The sequence below is a fragment of the Chiloscyllium plagiosum genome, unplaced genomic scaffold (genome assembly GCF_037043375.1).
Source record: "Chiloscyllium plagiosum isolate Xiang-an unplaced genomic scaffold, Cpla_swu_hap1 HiC_scaffold_13, whole genome shotgun sequence".
NCBI classification, from domain to species: Eukaryota; Metazoa; Chordata; class Chondrichthyes; order Orectolobiformes; family Hemiscylliidae; genus Chiloscyllium; species Chiloscyllium plagiosum.
Genome location: NW_028270151.1, coordinates 15,802,664 through 15,824,722, shown reverse-complemented (window position 1 = coordinate 15,824,722; position 22,059 = coordinate 15,802,664). Strand labels below are relative to the sequence as shown.

Here is a 22,059-nt window from a genome sequence, read left to right as displayed (position 1 = left end):
ATTTTATCCCTCGTCAATCACAGGGCTAGTTATATCTTCCACACATGACTTCAATGTGTCAGGGCCCTTTGAGCAACGTATTTCTTCGCTCAGGTTGACAGAAGGTCCCCTTCGATTGCAGAGATTACCACAACAGAAACTAAAATGTAGTTGCGAGTGGATTCTGTCAAGCTGTAAAACTTTATTAGGTCCTCTGCCAATATATTCTGTACCTGTACACCTCCCTCCACTTCACCTGATGATGGAACAGCACTCCGAAAGCTTGTAATTTTTAGATGAGTCTGTTGGACTATAACCTGGTGTCGTGTGACTTTTGACTTTGTCCACCCCAGTCCAACACCACCATCTCCACATCATTTGATAGGTCCCTACAGTGTTGTGTGCATGACCATTGCTCAGATGTTTGTAGATACCATAGAATGGGCTATAATCACCTTGTTTGTTGATTTTTAAAGGTTCTGAAGATGAGCTACAACAAGATTAAAGCACTGAATCGTGAGACTTTCCACGGTCTTCGGAGCATAGTGCGGTTGCACATGGACCACAACAGCATTGAATTCATTAACCCTGAAGCATTCTACGGGCTAACCTCATTGAAACTGCTCCACTTGGAAGGAAACATGCTTCAGCAACTACACAGAGATACATTTGTCACATTTCGCTTCAGCCAGATCTTCAAAATGTCTTCAATAAAGCACATTTATCTGTCAGATAATGCTCTAACATCCATTCCCAGTGATCTGATTTCTTATATCTCAGAACTTGAAAGCATCTATCTGCATGGAAACCAATGGTTTTGTGATTGTAACTTGAGGTGGTTAACTGAACTCAACGAAAGACTACCAGGTATGGTCAATCATTTATCTATCGTGCTGTCATTTTCAATAATCGCAAGCAAATCACCACTACGTAGCACACTCATAGAAACCTCTTTCTGCACTGGAAGGGTTTATATGATTTTATGAAATGTAAGAACAGGAGTCGGCTACTCAGCCTCTCAAGCCTGTTCCAACATTCAAGGAGATCATGGCTGATCTGTCACCTAACCTGTCTTTGGCCCATATCCCATAATTCCTTTGCTTAACAAAAATGTATCTATTTTGGATTTAAAATCAAGAACAGATGTAGCAGTCATTGCCATTTGTGGAAGAGAGTTCCAAACCTCTACCCTTTGTGTGTCGAAGTGCTTCCTAACATCTCTCCGGAACGCTCTGGCCCTAATTCTCAGGGTGATGCCCATAGTTCTAGAATCTACAACCAGTGGAAATTGTTTATTTTAATCTATCCTGTCTTTTCCTCTTCATTATCTTGAACACTTTGATCAGGTTGCCCTTTAACTTTCTAAATTATAGAAAAAAAGGCATAACTGGTATAATCTCTCCTCATGACTTAAGCCCTGAAGTCCATGTATCTTTCTTATAAACCTATATCGTAGTTCTTCTGAAACCAATATTTTCTCAAATGGTATCTGTTGCTGAAGTCTATAATCCAGGCACAATGCTAGATTCAGTGGGGATGAAAATTCACCGTGACTTATTATTCAAAACATTGTCTTGCACCTGGAACATTTATTTTAGAATTAGAATCCCTACAGTGTGGAAACAGGCCATTTGGCCCAACAAGTCCACACTGACTCTCTGAAGAGTAACCCACCCAGACCCATTCACCAACACCAATTATTCTAGACTTGCCCTAACTAATGCACCTAGCCTACAGATTCCTGAGCACTGTGGGTAATTTAGCATGGCCAATTCACCTAACCTGCACATCTTTGGATTGTGGGAGGAAAACGGAGCACCTGCAGGAAACCCACGCAGACATCGGAAGAATGTGTAAACTCCGCACAGACAGTCGCCTGAGGCTGGAATCAAACCCAGGTCCCTGGTGCTGTGAGGTAGCAGTGCTAACCACTGAGCCACCTTGCCACCTTGAATTCATTTCCAATAACTAGAAAATGCAGAATATCAGTCCATGTGGTGCCATCTATTTATCATTGCCATCAAGATGAGGTTTTACTCCAATGTAGCTACTTTGTTTATGTACCATGCCATCTTATGGCTGTATAGTCTTAATTACATAAGGACGAACCATTTAAAACTGATCAGAATTCATTTGCTCTTTGATGAGGCGATGATGAACAAAAATTAGAAGACATTTATTCGTTCCAACTCCAGATTCAGAAAGCCAGCAGAAAGTGAGTGTGTTCCTCATTTGGATATACTTTGAAGTAAGATCTCTGAAGTGCTTTTTGCAGTCTCAAATCCAAAACATTGCTTGACCTGTTGTGTCTTTAGCCAATTGGAAAATGTCTGGCCATTGTTAGTAAAGCAGGAGTTGGAAAGATATTAAACAAAGCTGATATTTAGAAGTTCTTAAGAACGGCACAGACTTTCATGAGTCAGCAAATGCTGTATGTCCATAAGGCTGCTGCCGTGGATATGGCAGTCAACGGAGTTCTGTGCACAAACAGAGAAATTAAAATTAAATCAGCCTTTTGAGACCATGGAGGATTTAGAGAAACAGGCTGCATTTTTCAATTGTTGATCAAGAGATGATCCATTTGAAGTGAACAAAGGCATTTAGAATCATAGAATTCCTACAGTGTGGAAACAGGCCATTTGGCCCAACAAGTCCACACTGACCCCCTGAAAAGTATTCCACCCAGACCCATTCCTCCACCCTATTACTCTACATTTACCCCTGACTAATGCACCTAACCTACATATCTCTGAACAGTGGGCAATTTAGCATGGCCAATTCACCTAACCTGCACAGCATTGGACTATGAAAGACTACAATATAGGTTTACAAGAAAGATACCTGGACTTCAGGGCTTAAGTTATGAGGAGAGATTATACAAATTATGCCTGTCTTTTTCAAAAAAATCAAGTTAAGGGGTGATCTAATCAAAGTGTTCGAGATAGCAAGAATCCAGAGGAAACCATGCAGACACAGGGGAAATGTGCAAACTCCACATAGATGGTTACCCAAGGCTGTATCTGAACCTGGACCCCTGGTGCTGTAAGGCAGTAGTGTGAACCACTGAGTCAATTATTGCTGCAGAATTCAACATTGCTGCAGTAACTACAGAGAGAAAGCAGAGTTAATGTTTTGAGTCCAGTGACCCTTCTTCAGTCTGATAGTAGCAAGGAAAAGATTGGCATATATGCTGAAGACAGCAGGTGGGGAGGAAACAGAGTGAGCAGATAGGGGGAGATGCAGCCCAAAGAGAGACAGAACGACAGTTAGGAAGTCACATGGATGGATGATAGTACATTCAGCAGAAAGGAAAGCTGATAAAGGGGACCATAAGTGGGTGAAAATGGGTTGCCTGTGCTGAAAGCAGCCCATGTCTTGACAGGGCTTAGACTTTTGGGTTGGGGGAAGGACATGGAAAAAGGTGTCCAGGTTCGAAAATGATTGAACTCGATATTGAGTCCTGAAGGCTGCAGGGTCTCCAAGAGGAAGAGGAGATGCTGATCGTCCAGCTCCTGCTGAGTCTCACTGCACTGCAGCAAGCTCAAGACAGAAATGCTGACCAGGAAACATGGTGTAAGTATCCATTTCACAGTCGCGGGTTTGTATATTGGGCCTCATTATATGAAACGATGGCCTTAGGGAAGTAGAGGCAAATGAATGTACTGATTGTAATAACATCAGCCAAGTGGACCTCAGAGAATATGAGTTCCCTGATTAGGGCTGTTAGATCTAAATGGAGCAAGAGAACTCATACGCTGGTAACCAGTTGGGTGCGCACCATGGAAAGTCCTCCCACCTCTGGTTGGAACAGTTAAATTGCTCAGCAACATCCGAATCAGAACCAATCAAATAAACATCTGGTTAAATGGTCACCTGGTTCTAATGCCCGAAACGTCGATTCTCCTGTTCCTTGGATGCTGCCTGATCTGCTGTGCTTTTCCAGCAACATATTTTCAGCTCTGATCTCCAGCATCTGCAGTCCTCACTTTCTCCTTTAAAAAAAATCACTCTGGACTCATAGAGTCATAGAGATGGACAGCACGTAAACAGACCCTTTGGTCCAACTCATCCATGCCGACCAGATATCCCAACCCAACCTAGTCCCACCTGCCAGCATCTGGCCCACATCTCTCCAAATGTTTCCTATTCACATACCCATCAGGATGCCTTTTAAATGTTGCAATTGTACTAGCCTCCACCACTTCCTTTGGCAGCTCATTCCATACATGTACCACCCTCTGAGTGAAAAAGTTGCCCCTTAGGTTTCTTTTGAATCTTTCCCCTCTTACTCTAAACCTATGCCCTCAAGTTCTGAACTCCCCCAACCCAGGGGAAAGACTTTGTCTATTTATCCTATCCATGCCCTTCATGATTTTATCAACCTCTATAAGGTCACCCCTCAGCCTCCGACGCTCCAGGGAAAGCAGCCCTAGCCTATTCAACCTCTCCCTATAGCTCAAATCCTCCAACCCTGGCAACGCCCTTGTAAATCTTTTCTGAATCCTTTCAAGCTTCACAACATCTTTCCGATAGGAAAGAGACCAGAATTGCACGCAATATTCCAACTGTGGCATAACCAATATCCTGTACAGCCGCAACATGACCTTCCAACTCCTGTACTCAATACTCTGACCAATAAAGGGAAGCAGACCAAATGCCTTCTTCAATATCCTATCTACCTGCGACTCCATTTTCAAGGACTTATGAACCCGCACTCCAAGGTCTCTTGTTTAGCAACACTTCTGAGGACCTGACCATTAAGTGTATAAAGGCCTGCTAAGATTTACTTTCTGAAAATGCAGCACCTCATATTTATAAAAATTAAACTCCACCTGCCACTTCTCAGCCCACTGGCCCATCTGATCAAGATCCTGTTGTAATCTGAGGTAACTTTCTTCGCTGTCCACTACACCACCAATACCTCTTACCATACCTCTTATACACTAACCATATCTCTTATGTTTGCATCCAAGTCATTTATATAAACGATGAAAAGTAGTGGACTCAGCACCAATCCTGGTCACAGGCCTCCAGTATGCAAAACAACCCTCCACCACCACCCTCTGTTTTCTACCTTTGAGCCAGTTCCGTATCCAAATGGCGAGTTCTCCCTGTATTCCATGAGATCTAATCTTGCTCACAAGTCTCCCATGCGGAACCTTGTCGAACGCCTTAATGAAGTCCAAATAGATCACATCTACAGCTCTGCCCTCAATCCTCTTTGTTACTTCTTCAAAAAACTTAATCAAGTTTGTGAAACATGATTTCCCACGCAGAAAGCCATGTTGACTATCTCTAATCAGTCCTTGCCTTTCCAACTACATGTACATCCTGTCCCTTAGGATTCCCTCCAACAACGTGCCCACCACCGAGGTCAGGCTCACTGGTCTATAGTTCCCTGGCTTGTCTTTACCGCCCTTCTTGAACAGTGGCACCATGTTAGCCAACCTCCAGTCTTCTGGCACCTCACCTGTGACTATTGATGATACACATATCTCAGCAAGAGGCCCAGTAATCACTTCTCCAGCTTCCCACAGAGTTCTCTGGTACACCTGATCAGGTCCTGGGAATTTATCCACTTTTATGCTTTTCAAGACATCCAGCACTTCCTCCTCTGTAATATGGACATTTTGCAAGATGTCACCATCTATTTCCCTGCATTTTATATCTTCCATGTCCTTTTCCCCAGTAAATACTAATGCAAATTATTTGTTTAGTATCTGCCCCATCTCCTGCGACTCCACACAAAGGCCACCTTGCTGATCTTTGAGGGGCCCTGTTCTCTCTCTAGTTACCCTTTTGTCCTTAATGTATTTGTAAAAACCCTTTGGATTCTCCTTAATTCTATTTGCCATAGCTATCTCATGTCCCCTTTTTGCGCTCCTGATTTCCCTCTTAAGTATACTTGTACTACCTTTATACTCTTCGAAGTGTTCACTGGATCTATCCTGTCTATACCTGACATATGCTTCCTTCTTTTTCTTAACCAAACCCTCAATTTCTTCAGTCATCTAGCATCCCCTATACCTACCAGCCTTTCCTTTCACCTTAGCAGGAATGTACTTTCTCTGGACTCAAGTGATCTCATTTCTGAAGGCTTCCCATTTTCCAGCTGTCTCTTTACCTGCGAACTGCCTAACACCGTCAAAATTGGCCTTTCTCCAATTTTGAACTTCAACTTTTAGATCTGGTCTATCCTTTTCCATCACTATTTTAAAACTAATAGAATTATGGTCACTGGCCCCACAGTGCTCCCCCACTGACACCTCAGTCACCTGCCCAGGGATCCAAGCTTGAAGAATTCCTGAAGAAGGGCTTATGCCCGAAACGTCGATTCTCCTGCTCCTTGGATGCTGCCTGACCTGCTGCGCTTTTCCAACAATACATTTTTCAACCAACACACCATTTTAAGTTTTCGCTGCTGGCCACAGAAATGTCTGCCTGTACCTTGGACTCCAACCCATTTGTTTGCACAAGACCTTGACCAGGTCTTGGCTGAGAACTTATAGCAGTGAAACGTTACAGATTAAGGGGACACCTACGGTTCCGGTCTCTTATGAGAAGCAGTTGACTCAGTTACCCCTGATGGTAATAAAAGGCTTGGCCTCAAGCCTGATGGGATGAAATTGGTTGAAAAAAGATTCAACTTGATTGACTCAACACTTCCATTAGAAAATTTATAGCAATTGAATTAACCTTTCTTGTTTAGTATTGTGTGGGCGTTCAGATAAGTGGGGTCTGGATGTTAGGGCAGTTGCTTGCTCCTCCTGCAGAATGTGGCAGGTGAGAGACATGACACATGTCTTTGCTGGCTACATCTGCGGGAAGTGCACCCAACTCTAGCTCCTTGAAAACCGTGTTAGGGAATTGGAGCTGGAGCTGGAGCTGGATGAACTGCGGATCATTCGGGAGGCTGAGGGGATAATTGAGAGAATTTACTGGCAGTTGGTCACTCCTGAGGCTCAGGATAGGGATAGATGGGTTACAGTCAGGGGGAGGAAACGGGACAGACAGACAGTGCAGAGATCCCCTGTGGACATTCCCCTCAGCAATAAGTATATCGTTTTGGATACTGCTGGGGGGGATGACCTACCAGAGGAAAGCCATAGTGGTCAGTTCTCTGGCACTGAGCCTGACACTGTGGCCCAGAAGGGAAGGGGGCAGAATAGAAAAGCGCTAGTGGTAGGAGACTCGATTGTTAGAAGAATTGACAGGAGACTTTGTGGTCAGGATCGGAATTCCCGGAAGGTATGTTGCCTCCCTTGTGCCAGGGTCCGGGACGTCTCCGATCGGGTGTATAAGATTCTGAAAGGGGAGGACGAAAAGCCAGAAATCGTGTTACATATTGGCACCAGTGATATAGCCAGGAAAAGGATCGAGGATATAAAAAGTGATTTCAGGGAGTTAGGGTGGAAGCTACAGAGCAGGATGAACAGAGTAGTGTTCTCGGGTTTACTACCGGTGCCACGAAATAGTGAGGTGAGGAACAGGGAGCGGGCGCAGCTTAACACGTGGCTGCGCAGCTGGTGTAGGAGGGCGGGCTTCAGATATGTAGATAATTGGGATGTCTTCTGGGGAAGGTGGGACCTGTACATGAAGGACGGGTTGCACCTGAACTGGAAGGGGACCAATGTCCTGGGTGGAAGGTTTGCTCGAGTGGATCAAGAGGCTTTAAACTAGTATGGCAGGGAGGGTGGGAACCTGAGCTATATACCGGTGGTGAGAGTTCGAGATGAGGCAATAGCAAGAGGTAGCGCAGCCAGTGGGAAGGAATTTCCTGGGAAAGAACCAAGGGATCGGTTAAAGTGTGTTTGCTTTAATGCAAGGAGTATCAGGAATAAAAGTGATGAGCTTAGAGCATGGATCAGTACCTGGTGCTCTGATGTTGTGGCCATAACAGAGACATGGGTTTCTCAGGGGCAGGAATGGTTGCTGGGTGTTCCAGGATTTAGAACATTTAATGAGAATAGGGAGTGGGGGAAAAAGAGGAGGGGGTGTAGCACTGCTAATCAGAGAGGGTATCACAGCTACAGAAGTTACCATTGTCAAGGAGGGTCTGCCTACTGAGTCAGTATAGGTGGAAATTAGGATCAGTAAAGGAGCAGTCACCTCATTAGGGGTTTACTACAGGCCCCCCAATAGCAGCAGGGAGATTGAAGAAAGCATAGGTCGGCAGATTTTGGAAAAGTGTGAATGTAGCAGGGTCGTTGTAATGGGTGACTTTAACTTTGCCAATATTGATTGGAACCTCCTTCAAGCAGATGGTTTGGAAGGAGCTGTTTTTGTAAGGTGTGTTCAGGAGGGTTTCCTAACTCAGTACGTTGACAGGCCGACAAGGGGAGAGGCCATTTTGGATTTGGTTCTCAGCAATGAGCCGGGGCAGGTGTCAGATCTTGCGGTGGGAGAGCATTTTGGTGATAGTAACCACAACTGCCTCACATTCTACATAGCTATGGAGGAGAGAAGCAGGCACAATGAGAGGATATTTAACTGGGGAAAAGGAAACTATGATGCTATCAGACGTGAGTTGGGAAGCATGGACTGGGAGCAATTGCTCCATGGAAAGGGCACTATAGACATGTGGAGACGGTTTAAGGAACAGTTGTTGCGAGTGATGCATAAATGTGTTCCTCTGAGACAGGCAAGAAGGGGTGAGATAAAGGAACCTTCGATGATGAGAGCGGAGGAGCTTCTCATCAAAAGAAAGAAGGCAGCTTACGTAAGGTGGAGGAAGCGAGGGTCTTGCTCAGCTCTAGAGGATTACAGGCAGGCGAGGAAGGAGCTCAAAAATGGTCTGAGGAGAGCTAGGAGGGGGCATGAAAAAGGCTTGGCAGGAAGGATTAAGGAGAATCCAAAGGCATTTTACACGTATGTGAGGAATAAGAGAATGATCAAAGAAAGAGTAGGGCCGATCAGGAATAGCACAGGGAACTTGTGTATAGAGTCTGAGGAGGTAGGGGAAACCCTAAATGAGTTTTTTGTTTCTGTCTTTACTAAAGAAAAGGACCTTGTAGTGAATGAAACCATTGAGGAGCAGGTAAGCATGCTGGAATGGATAGAGATTGAGGAAGCTGATGTGCTGAAAAGTTTGACAAACATTAAGATTGACAAGTCACCAGGGCCAGACCAGATTTGTCCTCAGCTTTTGGGAAGTGAGAAATGTGATTGCTTCGCCGCTTGCGAAGATCTTTGCATCCTCGCTCTCCATCGGAGTCGTACCGGAGGACTGGAGAGAGGCAAATGTAATTCCTCTCTTCAAGAAAGGAAATAGGGAAATCCCCGGCAATTATAGACCAGTATTTCTCACATCTGTCGTCTGCAAGATGTTAGAAAGGATTCTGAGGGATAGGATTTATGACCATTTGGAAGATTAAATGCAGTCAGCACGGCTTTGTGAGGGCAGGTCATGCCTCACAAATCTTATTGAGTTCTTTGAGGATGTTACTAGACAAGTTGATGAAGGTCGAGCGGTGGATGAGGTGTATGTGGACTTCAGCAAGGCATTTGATAAGGTTCCCCATGGTAGGCTCATTCAGAAGGTCAGGAGGAATGGGATACAGGGAAAGTTAGCTGTCTGGATACAGAATTGGCTGGTCGACAGAAGACAGCAAGTGGTAGTGGAAGGAAAGTATTCTGCCTGGAAGTGAGTAGTGAGTGGTGTTCCACAGGGCTCTGTTCTTCGGCCTCTACTCTTTGTAATTTTTATTAATGACTTGGATGAGGAGATTGAAGGATGGGTTAGCATGTTTTCAGATGACACAAAGGTTGGAGGTGTAGTTGTTAGTATAGAGGGCTGTTGTAGGCTGCAGCAGGACATTGACAGGATGCAGAGATGGGCTGAGAGATGGCAGATGGAGTTCAACATGGATAAATGCGAAGTGATGCATTTTGGAAGGTCGAACTTGAAAGTTGAGTACAGGATTAAAGTCAGGATTCTTGGTAGTGTGGAGGAACAGCGGGATCTTGGTGTGCAGGTACATAGATCGCTTAAAATTGCCACCCAAGTGGACAGTGTTGTTAAGAAAGCATATGATGTTTTGGCTTTCATTAACAGGGGGATTGAGTTTAAGCGCCGTGAGATCTTGTTGCAGCTCTATAAAACTTTGGTTAGACCGCACTTGGAATACTGTATCCAGTTCTGGTGGATGCTTTGGAGAGGGTTCAGAGGAGATTTACCAGGATGCTGCCTGGAATGGAGGGCTTATCTTACGAAGAGAGGTTGACTGAGCTCGGACTTTTTTCATTGGAAAAAAGGAAGAGAGGGGACCTCATTGAGGTGTACAAGATAATGAGAGGCATAGATAGAGTTGATAGCCAGAGACTTTTTCCCAGGGCAGAAATTGTTAACATGAGGGCTCATAGCTTTAAGCTGTTTGGTGGAAAGTATAGAGAGGATGTCAGAGGCGGGTTCTTTATGCAGAGACCACGGAATGGGTTGCCAGCAGCAGTTGTGGAAGCGAGGTCATTGGGGATACTTAAGAGACTGCTGGGCATGCATATGGTCACAGAAATTTGAGGGTTCGTACATTAGGTTTACCTTACATGAGGATCGATGGTTGGCACAACATCGTGGGCTAAAGGGCCTGTTTTGTGCTGTACTGTTCTATGTTCTGGCCAGTTCTAATTAAATGGCCAGAAGTCTTTTAGGAAATTCTAGGGTCTATCAAAGGAGCTAAATCTACCTTCCATGTTGGCCAGCGAGCAAGTCCACAATTTTGCAAGGCCCTCTCAGTGCAATTTGCCTTATGGACAAAAGTAGAGGCAGAAATCAGAAAGCTGGAAAGCGAAGGAATAATTAAACCATCCCAGTTTGTGGAACGGGCTGCACCGATCGTACCAATTGTGAAGCCTGATGGGTTGGTTCACTTTAGTGAAGATTTTAATTAAACGGTAAACGACTTCTCGCAGCTGGATAAATACCCAATCCCTCGCATCGAGGATTTATATGCGTAACTGGCAGAGGGGTTGTCCTTCATGAAGCTGGAGATGAGCCATGCGTACTTACAGTTGTGGTTAGATGAGGATTCCCAAAAGTATGCTACAATTTATACCCCTAAGGATTTGTAGCAATACACAAGACTGACATTTGGGGTATTGACAGCCTGTGCAATTTTTTGGCAAACAATGGAGAATATTTTTGCAAATCCTACCTCGCGTCACCATTTATCTAGATGATGCGCTTATAACAGAGAAGATCAATAAGGAACACTTCGAGAACTTGGACATAGTCCTTTGATGTTTCTCCCAGGTGGGTATACATCTTAGAAAGGAAATAATGGGTAGTCCAGGCATCCCAAGTGAACTACTTGGGCTACAGAGTCAACAGGGCCAGGTTACATCAGTTGGAAAATAAAGTGAGAGTGATCAAAGGTGGCCTGGTTCCACGTCTATACTGGAGCTTAGATCTTTCCTTGGGCTGGTGAATTATAATGGAAAGTTCATGCATAACCTAGCCTCCATCCTGGCATCTCTGCATCAACTCTTAAAAATGAGTCAGCCTTAAAAATGGTCATATAGCCATGCCATAGCTTTCAGGGAAGTAAACTAACAGCTGTCATCCTCTAAGGTGTTAGAGGATCCCAAGTGAGATCTGGTATTGGCTGTCATGCCTCCACACAAGGCATCAGGGGAGTATGAGCTGATTGGTGGCACAATGGAGAGGAACACCCAATGGCATCTGCATCTACAACTTTGGCTAATGCAGAGGGTAAATATGCCCAGGTAGAGAAGGAAGGTTTGGTGGTCATATTTGGTGTTAGGAAGTTCCACCCAATACCTTTATAGCCACAAATTTGTGATAATAATGGACCACAAACCCCTGCTCGGTCCACTTAAAGAGGACAAGATAGTGCCGCTCATAGTGGGCGGCACGGTGGCACAGTGGTTCGCACTGCTGCCTCACAGCGCCAGAGACCTGGGTTCAATTCCCACCTCAGGCGACTGACTGTGTGGAGTTTGCACGTTCTCCCCGTGTCTGCGTGGGTTTCATCCGGGTGCTCCGGTTTCCTCCCACAGTCCAAAGATGTGCAGGTCAGGTGAATTGGCCATGCTAAATTGTCCGTAGTGTTAGGTAAGGGGTAAATGCAGGGGTATGGGTGGGTTGTGCTTCGGCGGGTCGGTGTGGACTTGTTGGGCCGAAGGGCCTGTTTCCACACTGTAATGTAATCTAATCTAAAAAAAAATCTAGCTTCTTGTCGAATTCAGCGTGGGCTGTAATACTAAGTGTGTACGTTTACAAGTTGGAGGACTGTCCAGGAGGCCAAGTAGCAAATGCAGATGGATTGAGCCACATCCCACTGGCAAACACACCAGCTGTGATACTGCCACTGGAAGAGTATGTAATGGTTGTACATTTTCTGGGCACACTTACGGTCACAGCTGACAATATCAGACGTTGGACACAGAAAATCTGGCCCTGACAAAACTGCAACAGCTGCTGGTGACGGGCAAGTTAAAAGGTTATCATAACCAGAACTGAAACCTTTTTGGACCTGGAGAGACCAGATCATGGTAGAGGATGGTATATTATTATAGGGAGCAAGAGTGATTGTCCTGAGCAAAGGTTCCTGCCAGATACTGACTGAACTCCATGAGGGACATCCAGGGGTCTCCAAACAAAGATGTTGTTGAGAAGTTATGTCTGGTGGCCAGGATTAGGTACAAACATAGTTGCATTGATAGGGCAGTGCCCAGAGAGTAAACAAGGACAAAAATTACTGCCCACACCTCCCCGACAATCATGGGAATGGCCAGGTAAACCCTGGACTCGGTTACAAATCAACTATGCAGATCCAGTTGTGGGCTTGAGATTAGTCATTGCGGATCCCCACTCAAGATGGCATAGAGTTCATTCATCAAACATGGGGGCAAAGATAGCAAAACTGCACACATCTTTTGTAGTAATGGACCCAGGAAATGTTGGTCACAGATAACGAGCCATTGTTTACGAGCAGGGAATTCAAGTAATTCCTAAAGTCAAATGGAATTTGACATATAAGTACTGCTCTACACCATCCATCATCCAATAGCTTGGCAGAAAGAGCAGTCCAAACTTTGAAGGCAGGTTTGAAGAAACCGCCTAGAGCTTTGCTCACTACCAAAACCTAAATGGTTATAGGACCACCCCTCGTGCATCTACAGCGATAGCTCCAGCAGAGTTGCTGACGGTGCAGAGTCTTCTCCCCAAGTTAAACCTGATCACCCCAGACCTGGTGGAGGAGGGGGTATGATGGTGAAACGGCATCCGGAACTCAAATACCAGACACTCTCTGCTAAGCGAGAGAGCCAGTTTACTTCAAGGGACGAAGTTTGGTGTGGAACCATGGGAATGGCCCTGAATGGGTAAGAGTAGTGATTGTAATGAGGTCAGCTTAATCAACGCGAGGTCAGGTCCAGTAACAGATAAAGATAAGTATGTGTGATGGTCCTGAACAAACACGTGGACCATATGAAAGCCGTGAACTTGCAAATGATACAGGACCAAAACATGCTCGGCTCCTTGGAACAGTCGGAAAATCTGGTGGAACCTTATTTTCTCCCTCTGTCAACGGTTGAAAATATCTCTGAATCTGAGATGGACACAGAGTCAGAGGAACCTTACCCGGTGCTAAAACACCGCAGAAGGCAACCAGCCTATGTCCTTGGACTCAGAGGGAGAAGGATGTAGGAATTGTAATGAGGTCAGCCAGATGACCTCACAGAATGTGGGTTCCCTGATTGGGGCTGATAACCTGGCCCAATCAGGGAGTGCTGGCTGACAGATATAAGCAGGTGTGTCAGACCTTCTGCCATTCTGAGAGCTGGCTGTAATGGAGCTGGATCAGTGTCAAGGACTCTCCATGTGTAAACAAAGGATGACTTGGTGATGGGATTCCGGCCTCTGTGGAGTAGTTTCATGATTATCTTGTGCAAAATACTGAACGACAGGGCGGAATCTCTTACTTGGTACAGTGTGACTAATGGTGTCCCACCAGGCTGAATGATAGGGACTCAACAATTCCCTGCTTTCTTCAACAACTAAGATGATCTGATGAAAAGCCACAATCCTAATTCACTGGTAAGACAAAAGTGGTGGCAATGTACAGGCATAAGGACAAAGGTCAGGGGCTCCATTGCTGCTCCTGGTTCGATCTCCAGCCTGTACTTGGCTGACCTGTTCAGGTGGACTCTGGACACTAGGTATTGAGTTACTGATGTATCCCCATCCCATGCCATGGAGATGTAAATGGAAATATGAAGGTACAAACTGATTATTGGTAGGTTAAGCGACTAGCCAAAACTTATGGCTAATGTATTTCAATATCAGCAGACATGGCATCCACCTGGAACCTGTAAAAGGAGAGAAGAGGGTACATACTACATAATAAATGTCACATACAGGTCCAGAAAATATTCAAAAAGGCTGATGTTTATATTTAGATGGCTAGGATACGATTGGGAAAAGCCATATTCCAACTCTCTAATGCCTTGTTTATAGCGTAGCTGGATACTGTGAGTAATTCTCAACACCACATACTGAGAAGGATATGTTGGCCTTAGAGAAATTGCAGGGAGGATTTGCCAGAATGAGATTTTGGGGATAAATCAGGAGGAGAGGTCACACAAACTATGTTCCTTGGAATTTGGAATGTTAATGCATTGTTTCATTGAAGTTTTCAAGATATTAAGGGGATCCAACAGAGTAGAGTAGGAGAAAGTAGAGAAGGAGTAAGGGGCATTGTTAAAACTGAATCAAGAGCTTTCAGCGATGAAAATCAATTGTAGAATTGTTAGGATGCAAAAGGAGACCATTTGGCCCATTGCATCTGCATCAGCTCGCTAAACAATTTGGCTTAGAGTCAATCTCCTGGCCTTTTCCTTGTTTCTATTTAAATAACCATTTAATGCCCTCTGGAATGTCTCGATTGTACTGGACTCCACCACACCCCTAGCAAAGCATTCCAGGCATTATTTACTCGCTGTGTGAAAAAAAAATTGTAACTCGCATTTTCTTCTTATGCAAGAAATCTGTGCTATCTGGTTCTCAATCCTGCCACGCATAAAGTCAGAGGTCACACGGCACCAGTTTATTTGAAATCACAAGCTTTCAGGATGTTCCTCCCAAAAGCTTGTGATTTCAAATAAACCTGCTGGACGATAACCTGATGTCGTGTGACTTCTGACTTTGGCCAACCCAGTCCAACACTGGCACCTCCACATCATGGCTGCCATGTTCTCCTTATCTAGTTTATCCCAACCTCGCCTGGTTATGAAAACTTCTATCAAATCTCCTCTGAGCCTTCTCCTCTCCAAAAATGCAGCCCCTCACTAGTAATTTGGGATCAGTTCTCCTAAAAGCCGATTAGAAGTTTAGCATGCTCTTCCACAAGTAACAATTGACTTTTAAGCGATTGGTATCTTTAAAACTGAGATTAATAGATTTTTGTTAGTACAAGATTTGGGGCAAAATGTATATTTGGAGCTGGGTCATATAGTAACCATGATCTCACTGAATAATTAAATCAGCTGAAGGGGTGAAGTGGACTAGTCTGTTTCCTGTGTCCTCTGGGACTAGGGACTATTAGTCCAAGGGAGTGGGAGGCAGTAATGCCAGGGAGGAAAAAAACTTTGCACAATCCTTCTTTGGAATAAAGGAGGTATAATCTTAATTACATGGTGTTAGATAAACTTCAGCAGGTTAAAGCACGTATCCAGGTATGACAGCTAGGCATGACATGACCTTTCCTTCAATGCATAGAAAAAAATGCTTAATATGTCATGTATAGATGGATAATGTTGAATTAAGTTCCAAGCCGTGTGTGTGAAGTTCAAGTGGCAAGATGTTTTAGTAAACTGTATTCTTTACCTGTTTGAACATCTGTACTTTAAGTGTGTCTTCATAACTGTGAAAAAGGAGTCCTTCTGTATGAGGAAGTAAACTAATGTTCTGTCTTGTTGAGAGGAATCTCCCAGATAATCCCTCTTGATAATTGCTCTGCTTTAAATCTGAAAGAATCACATCATTTTGGATTGTCCAAACTCGACCGTGCATGTTTCTGAAAGATGTGGCTGTACTGTCAGTTTCAGATTTAATGCTGAATGGTTTGGGGAGTGCAGAGCTTCAGAGGTTTCAGTGTAACTTTCAGTAACTGCAAGTTTTCCTAAAGATTCCTTCTCCTATTGCTTTGTTTCTTTGCAGAAACTAGAGAACACGAGTCTTAGATATGTGTTTTCTAGGCAAGTTCCCAGTTAAACAACAGGTTAAATAAATGTCAACATGGTAACTTGGCAGGAAATCCTGTCAGTTAGACCAGAACTATAAAAGATTAAAAGGAATCTGAAAGACCATTGAACTCATTTTATTATTACACATCTCAGTCCAACATTTTCCCATTTAATTAAACTTTGGTTTTGATAGATGTATGACAACATTGACTGCACAGATAATTAATTCCTTTTTCTTGGATTAATAATGCTTGCCAACTGAGGCATGAAAGAACCAGAAGAAATACTACTGATTTTTCTTTTTTCTGCAGGAATAATCAAATGCAAGAGAGACCGGAATTATCCAAATGGTCAGATCTGCCCTTTGTGCGCGACTCCAGATGTCTCTCGAGGCAAAGATATTTTACAGCTACCTCCTTCAGTGTTTGCATGTGCACCACCAAGTATCCAATCCCCACTGAAAATCAGTAACAGCACTCTGCAAGAAGAGGGGGATTACGCAGCCGTTAATGCCAAGGACTTTGTGGCACCTTTAGGTCAGACGAGTTTGAACATGAGCGATCAATCCGGGAATGGCTGTGAAATAACCTGCAACATTCACAGACCCTCAGGAACACCACAGGTGAGCCTGGATCAAAAAGAAGGCTACGTGCTGCTAAACTCTTCCCTGTCAACCTTCCTGGTCTGCTATGTCGACTATGAACAGCTCCAGCGGCTTTGGGGCATCTTGGCAATGTACACTGATTCGCCTCTACAACTTGAGAAGGACACACTGCTGAGCAAAACACCGCACATGAGTTACCTTTACAAACAGTCATCAGCCACTGCCTTGCACCAGTTTACTGGCGTTGAGATGCAGATCAGGGCAGATCCCGCATGGCTGATGCAAGACGAGATAAACCTACAGATGGACAGGACTCAGACCACCTTGAATGTTTTGCAAATCAAATACCAGGTAGAGGTTCAAATTAACTTGCAAGACCTGGAAGCTAAGCCTGGGAAAAATAGTTGGGTGATGATAAAGAAAGCCAAAGGTGCAAAAACGGAACACTTTGTGGTGGTAGGTGGGACAGTGGAGTTAGAGTGCCAAGCTGTTGGTGACCCCAAACCCATCATTGCATGGATACTTCCAGATGGCAGCAAAATGCGCGCTCCATACAGTAGCGATGATAGCCGGGTTTCGGTCAGTGCAGATGGTAAATTCATACTAAGAATAGCTGACCTCTACGACACTGGCATCTATCACTGTGTGGGAACCAATTACCAAGATGCAGATGTACTGAGCTTCAGAGTCATTGTTCTGGACCCTAATGTGGCAGAGGACTATATAAATGGCCCTTACATTACTAAATCTGGTGGAGACTCAATCCATCTTCCATGCCAAGCAACTGGCGTCCCAAACGCATCCATTAGTTGGGTTCTTCCAGACCATAGAGTATTACATCAAACAACTGGGAATAAGGAGATAACCCCAAATGGAACTTTAAAGATAAAAAGGCTAACAACCAGGGACAGTGGCTTTTACAGGTGTTTGGCCGCGAACCGTTATGGGATTGATCTCTTGGCGCTACAACTAACGGTTACTGGCTCCAGAATTTCTTCTGAGGAAGAAATCGCTGAAAGTAACGATGGAGCAGAAGGAAACTTTGGGTCCGGGGAGAGTGAAGAAGACATGCTAGAGCCTGAAGATTTGGAAGATGGTCAGTTCTCTTCTCAGAGTACCTCAGAGGATGAGACGTACTATATTACGACCAGCAGTTCACAGCCCACATCTCAACCAGAAACAAGCACAGCTGTCCCTGTTACCCCCAGGAGGAGAACTAAAGGCAGTGGCAGAAAAACGCATCAGCGGCCCAACCGTAGACGGTTGAAACAGCCTCGAAGGAGAGTAGACCCTCAGCACTGGGCAGAGTACCTGGCGAAGGTCAGAAAAAAAGTCTCCACAAAAACCGCAACACGTAAAATCACCATCAAACCTCATGCGACAGATTTGATGTTGGAGCCAACTGCTGATGAGAAAGAAGCATCAGGGGTTGACTTGGGAAATGCAGAAGAGGAAGAATTAATAGTGGTAACAACCAAACTGCCTATGGTTGTTTCAGGTTTTCCGTCATATCCTATCACTGAGAAGTCAACAGAAATTGGTCCACAGTTGAAATCAATTCTTCCGACTGTAAAGCAATTCCACACAACAGAGCTAGATGCAAAAGCTGCAGTTCCTCCAATTCTAAAGGGGGCTACAGATTCCAGTTTGTTTCCAAAAGTAACAGAGACCATTACCAAAAAAGAATCTACCAGAGTGATATCCCAGGGACCAACCGCAACTCCCCATGTACCTAAACCAACCGAAGCAAATGCAGAACTTCAGGTGACAGTTTCTCGCGACATTAAGCAAACCCATTACATGCCGAGTCCAACACCAACACCATTGACCACAGACAAACCAAAGGAACACACATTATCAATAGCTGACACAACAGGAAAGGTTGACCCTGCAAGGACACGTGACTATCACACTCACATTGCAACAGTAACTATGGCCAAAGAGGATGGGAATCGAATTCTGTTTAAAACCACTCAGAAAATCACATTTCCATTGACCACGTCCCTGTCCACCATCCTCACTCAGCAGCTTCACATCGTAAGGGAAGCCACGACTGGTGCTCCAGTTTCCAAATCCCAGCGCTTTGGATGGCGACAGAAATTCCCCTATAGACGCCGTTTTGGTAAGTCCGGCAGACGGAGACACAGGTACAAGATTGTGAGACCCGAGCTGAGGAGGCCGGCGTTGTCTGAAGAGAGAACAACACTGTCCACCTTGATGCATTCTGCAGCCTCCAGCCCAAATCATATGCCCTCTGTCACCCAGATCCCACCAGGACCTCCACTTCCACAACCAGCACCAAAGCCAAACGGAGCAAGTACCATGTCTATGCAAGCACCCAGCCAGCAATCTGGAGATTCGAGTGCCAGTGAAACTACCACCAAATACACCAGAATTTATCCTAAGGAAGAAGTGCAAACAGTTAGTGATCCTGAGGTGGAACGGACCTGGTCACAATGGGTGACCAGGGCTGATACTGGAATACAAACTGCAGAATCTGAAACCATAACACAGCACGCTGAGACTAGTTTAGTTGCCAGACCAACACATACCGATGGGACATTATCAGAAAGGTCACCTTACTTTGACCTTCTCTCCACAACGACTGTGACGACTGCTGAGCCTTCAACACGGTCCTCCAAGGTTGTTCGTGGGAAAATCCCTTGGAATCGGCTTTTCGGATTAAAAAATCAGAAGGATGCTTTGAGAAGGCTTCGTAAACCCATCAAGAGTTCCCAGGCCAAAACTGCTGTTCCTAAAATGTCCATCATTTTAACGAAGCCTACTCCCCACAGTGTGAGTACATCGCAGGCAGTAGGAGGCTCACTGAGACCAAACTTCTCGACACCAAATCCCTATAGCAACCAAACTAAGGCAACTACGAGGCTCTCTACTGTTTTCCTCCATACCCCCTCTACCACAAATCTGCCAACAACGGTTAAAATTGTTCCCTTCACCTCAGAGACTGTGACCACCACTGCAGCCACTATCCAAACAACTTATGCAACACGCAGAATGGGATTCCGTCGGCGGAGACCTGGCAAGTTTAACAGAACAAGAAAGCGTCTATCATCGTCATGGTCAAACATGAGTCGTAACCGCTTGGTGGCATCAGCAGCTGAAAGTAGGAAGATGCATCCAACAAAAACTAGGATTCCATTACCTCCACGCACTAGAGTAGCCACTGAAGCATCTCATGATGTTGCCATTGCAGCTAGCACCACCATTGAAGATGCACAATCTTACAAGTCTCTTTTAACCTCAGCTGGAGTGACTCCTGCTACAATCACAAGGCAGTATAATTCTAAAGTTCTACATCTGCCTAGCAATGCCCTTACCAGTCAGTCAACTGTAAAGCCACTCACCACACCCAATACGATAATCCTAATCCCACCTACTTCCAAAACCACAGCAAGGGGAATTCCAACTGTTACCCTTCAATCATCCAGTTTCACAGAGGCAACTAGGTGGTCTACCATCAGAAAGAAAATTGATCCTACCAAAATAATGCTGTTGCCCCCAGCTACTGAAAGCACCAGTGCCTCCACAACCATTGTACCATCCACTGAGCCAAGTGTACTTGCTACAACTGTGGCTGCAAGCTCCAAACAGCCACCAACCACTGCCAGGTCTCCGCCCAGGACTCTGCCCAGATTCCGCATCACCTTACACAGGTTTACCACATCTGTGCCTCCGAAGCGGGACCAATCTCTGCTGCCACAATCCAGGATGGATACGTCACTTCGGCAAAACCTGCAGACCAAAGCCATAAGCACCGTTCAAACCAGTACTGAGACTAAGTGGAAAACACCACTGAGTTTTACAGAGGGGCCAACTAGATACAGGGTGGCACCACCCCCATTGAACAGTGATCTTGAAAACACAATAGGGAATGAAGGGGGCAAAGATGAGTTTTTCAACAAGTCCGATGCTTTGTCACCCAATGTCATTGCGGTGGATCCCATGAGTCAGAATCGTCCCTCCAAACCAAGACTGATCGGTGGAAACAAAGCCAGTTTCACCTTTGTGGCAGATTCTGATGCGTTTATACCATGTGAGGCAACTGGGAATCCTCTTCCCATCATCAGCTGGACAAAAATCTCAACAGGTAAGCGTGTGATGATATCAAGGCTTGAAGAAGTGTATTCGATTTTAGTTTTTAAGAAGAAAGGTCTTAAAAACAGAGGTGTAAGGCTGTCTATTGAAATCCCATAAATAAAGAGATTGTGAGGCCTTGGGTATTTTTTTAAAGTTAGAACAATAGAAGCAACCTGAATGGGCAGGGTTAATGAGATCCAAGTCAATGTGTTTTTTGATAGAGTTCCAGTTGGAGTGCCATGCTTCTAAGAATTCTTGCACATGTCTCTGTTTGGCTTGTCCTAAGATGGATGTGTTGTCCCAGTCAAAGTGGTGTCCTTCCTCATCTGTATGTAAAGATACTCATGAGAGTAGGCCATGTCTTCTTGTGGCTAATTGATGTTCATGTATTCTGATGGCTAGTTTTCTGCCTGTTTGTCCAATGTAGTGTTTGTTACAGTTCTTGCAAGGTATTTTGTAAATGACATTAGTTTGCTTGTTGTCTGTCTAAGGTCTTTCAAGTTCATTAGCTGCTATCTTAGTATTTTGGTTGGTTTGTGGGTTACCATGATGCCAAGAGGTCTGACTTGTCTGGTAGTCATTTCTGAGACGTCTTTGATGTAGGCGAGAGTGGCTAGGGTTTTTGGACCCATTTTGTCTGCTTGTTTGGGTTTGTTGCTGAGAAATTGGTGCACTGTGTTCATTGGGTATCCGTTCTTTTTGAATACACTGTATAGGTGATTTTCCTCAGCTCTGTGTAGTTTCTCTGTGCTGCAGTGTGTGGTGGCTCATTGAAATAATGTTCTGATGTAGCTCCATTTGTGGGCATTGTGATGATTGCTTCTGTAGTTCAGTATTTGGTCTGTATGAGTTATTTTCCTGTAGACGCTGGTTTGAAGTTCCCCATTGGCTGTTCACTCTACTGTGATGTCTAGGAATGGCAGTTTGTTGTTGTTTTCCTTCTCTTTAGTTAATTTTATGCCAGTAAGGGTAATATTGATAGTCTTGAAGGTTTCCTCTCATTTGTTTTGTTTAGTGATGACAAAGGTGTCATCCAAGTAGTGGACCCAAAGTTTGGGTTGGACAGTTGGCAGAGCTGTTTGTTCGAGTCTCTACATTACTGCCTCTGCTAAGAACCCTGATATCGGAGATCCCATGGGTGTTCCGTTGGTTTGTCTATAGGTTTTGTTGTTGAA

At 44.7% G+C, this 22,059-nt stretch overlaps 2 protein-coding genes across 2 annotated transcripts in view; both read left to right on the top strand.

Moving 5' to 3' along the window:
• igsf10 (immunoglobulin superfamily, member 10) overlaps positions 1 to 22,059 on the top strand; it is a 51,048-nt gene that overhangs the window by 5,696 nt on the left and 23,293 nt on the right. The window contains exons 4-5 of the mRNA XM_043702723.2: positions 456 to 846; positions 16,494 to 20,894. Coding sequence (XP_043558658.2) covers positions 456 to 846; positions 16,494 to 20,894 — 4,792 coding nt within the window. The remainder of the gene's footprint in view (positions 1 to 455; positions 847 to 16,493; positions 20,895 to 22,059) is intronic.
• Positions 3,713 to 7,659, top strand: LOC148148250 (uncharacterized). Its single transcript, XM_087993918.1, has 2 exons — positions 3,713 to 3,780; positions 6,843 to 7,659. The coding sequence occupies exons 1-2, from the start codon at positions 3,713 to 3,715 to the stop codon at positions 7,657 to 7,659; spliced, it is 885 nt and encodes a 294-aa protein (XP_087850044.1).

Coding starts and splice junctions, on each gene's coding strand:
- LOC148148250 (XM_087993918.1), top strand. CDS start 3,713: ATGGAGCAAGAGAACTCATACGCTGGTAACCAGTTGGGTGCGCACCAT. Junction 3,781..6,842: donor GGAAAGTCCTCCCACCTCTG/GTTGGAACAGTT, acceptor AAACCGTGTTAG/GGAATTGGAGCTGGAGCTGG.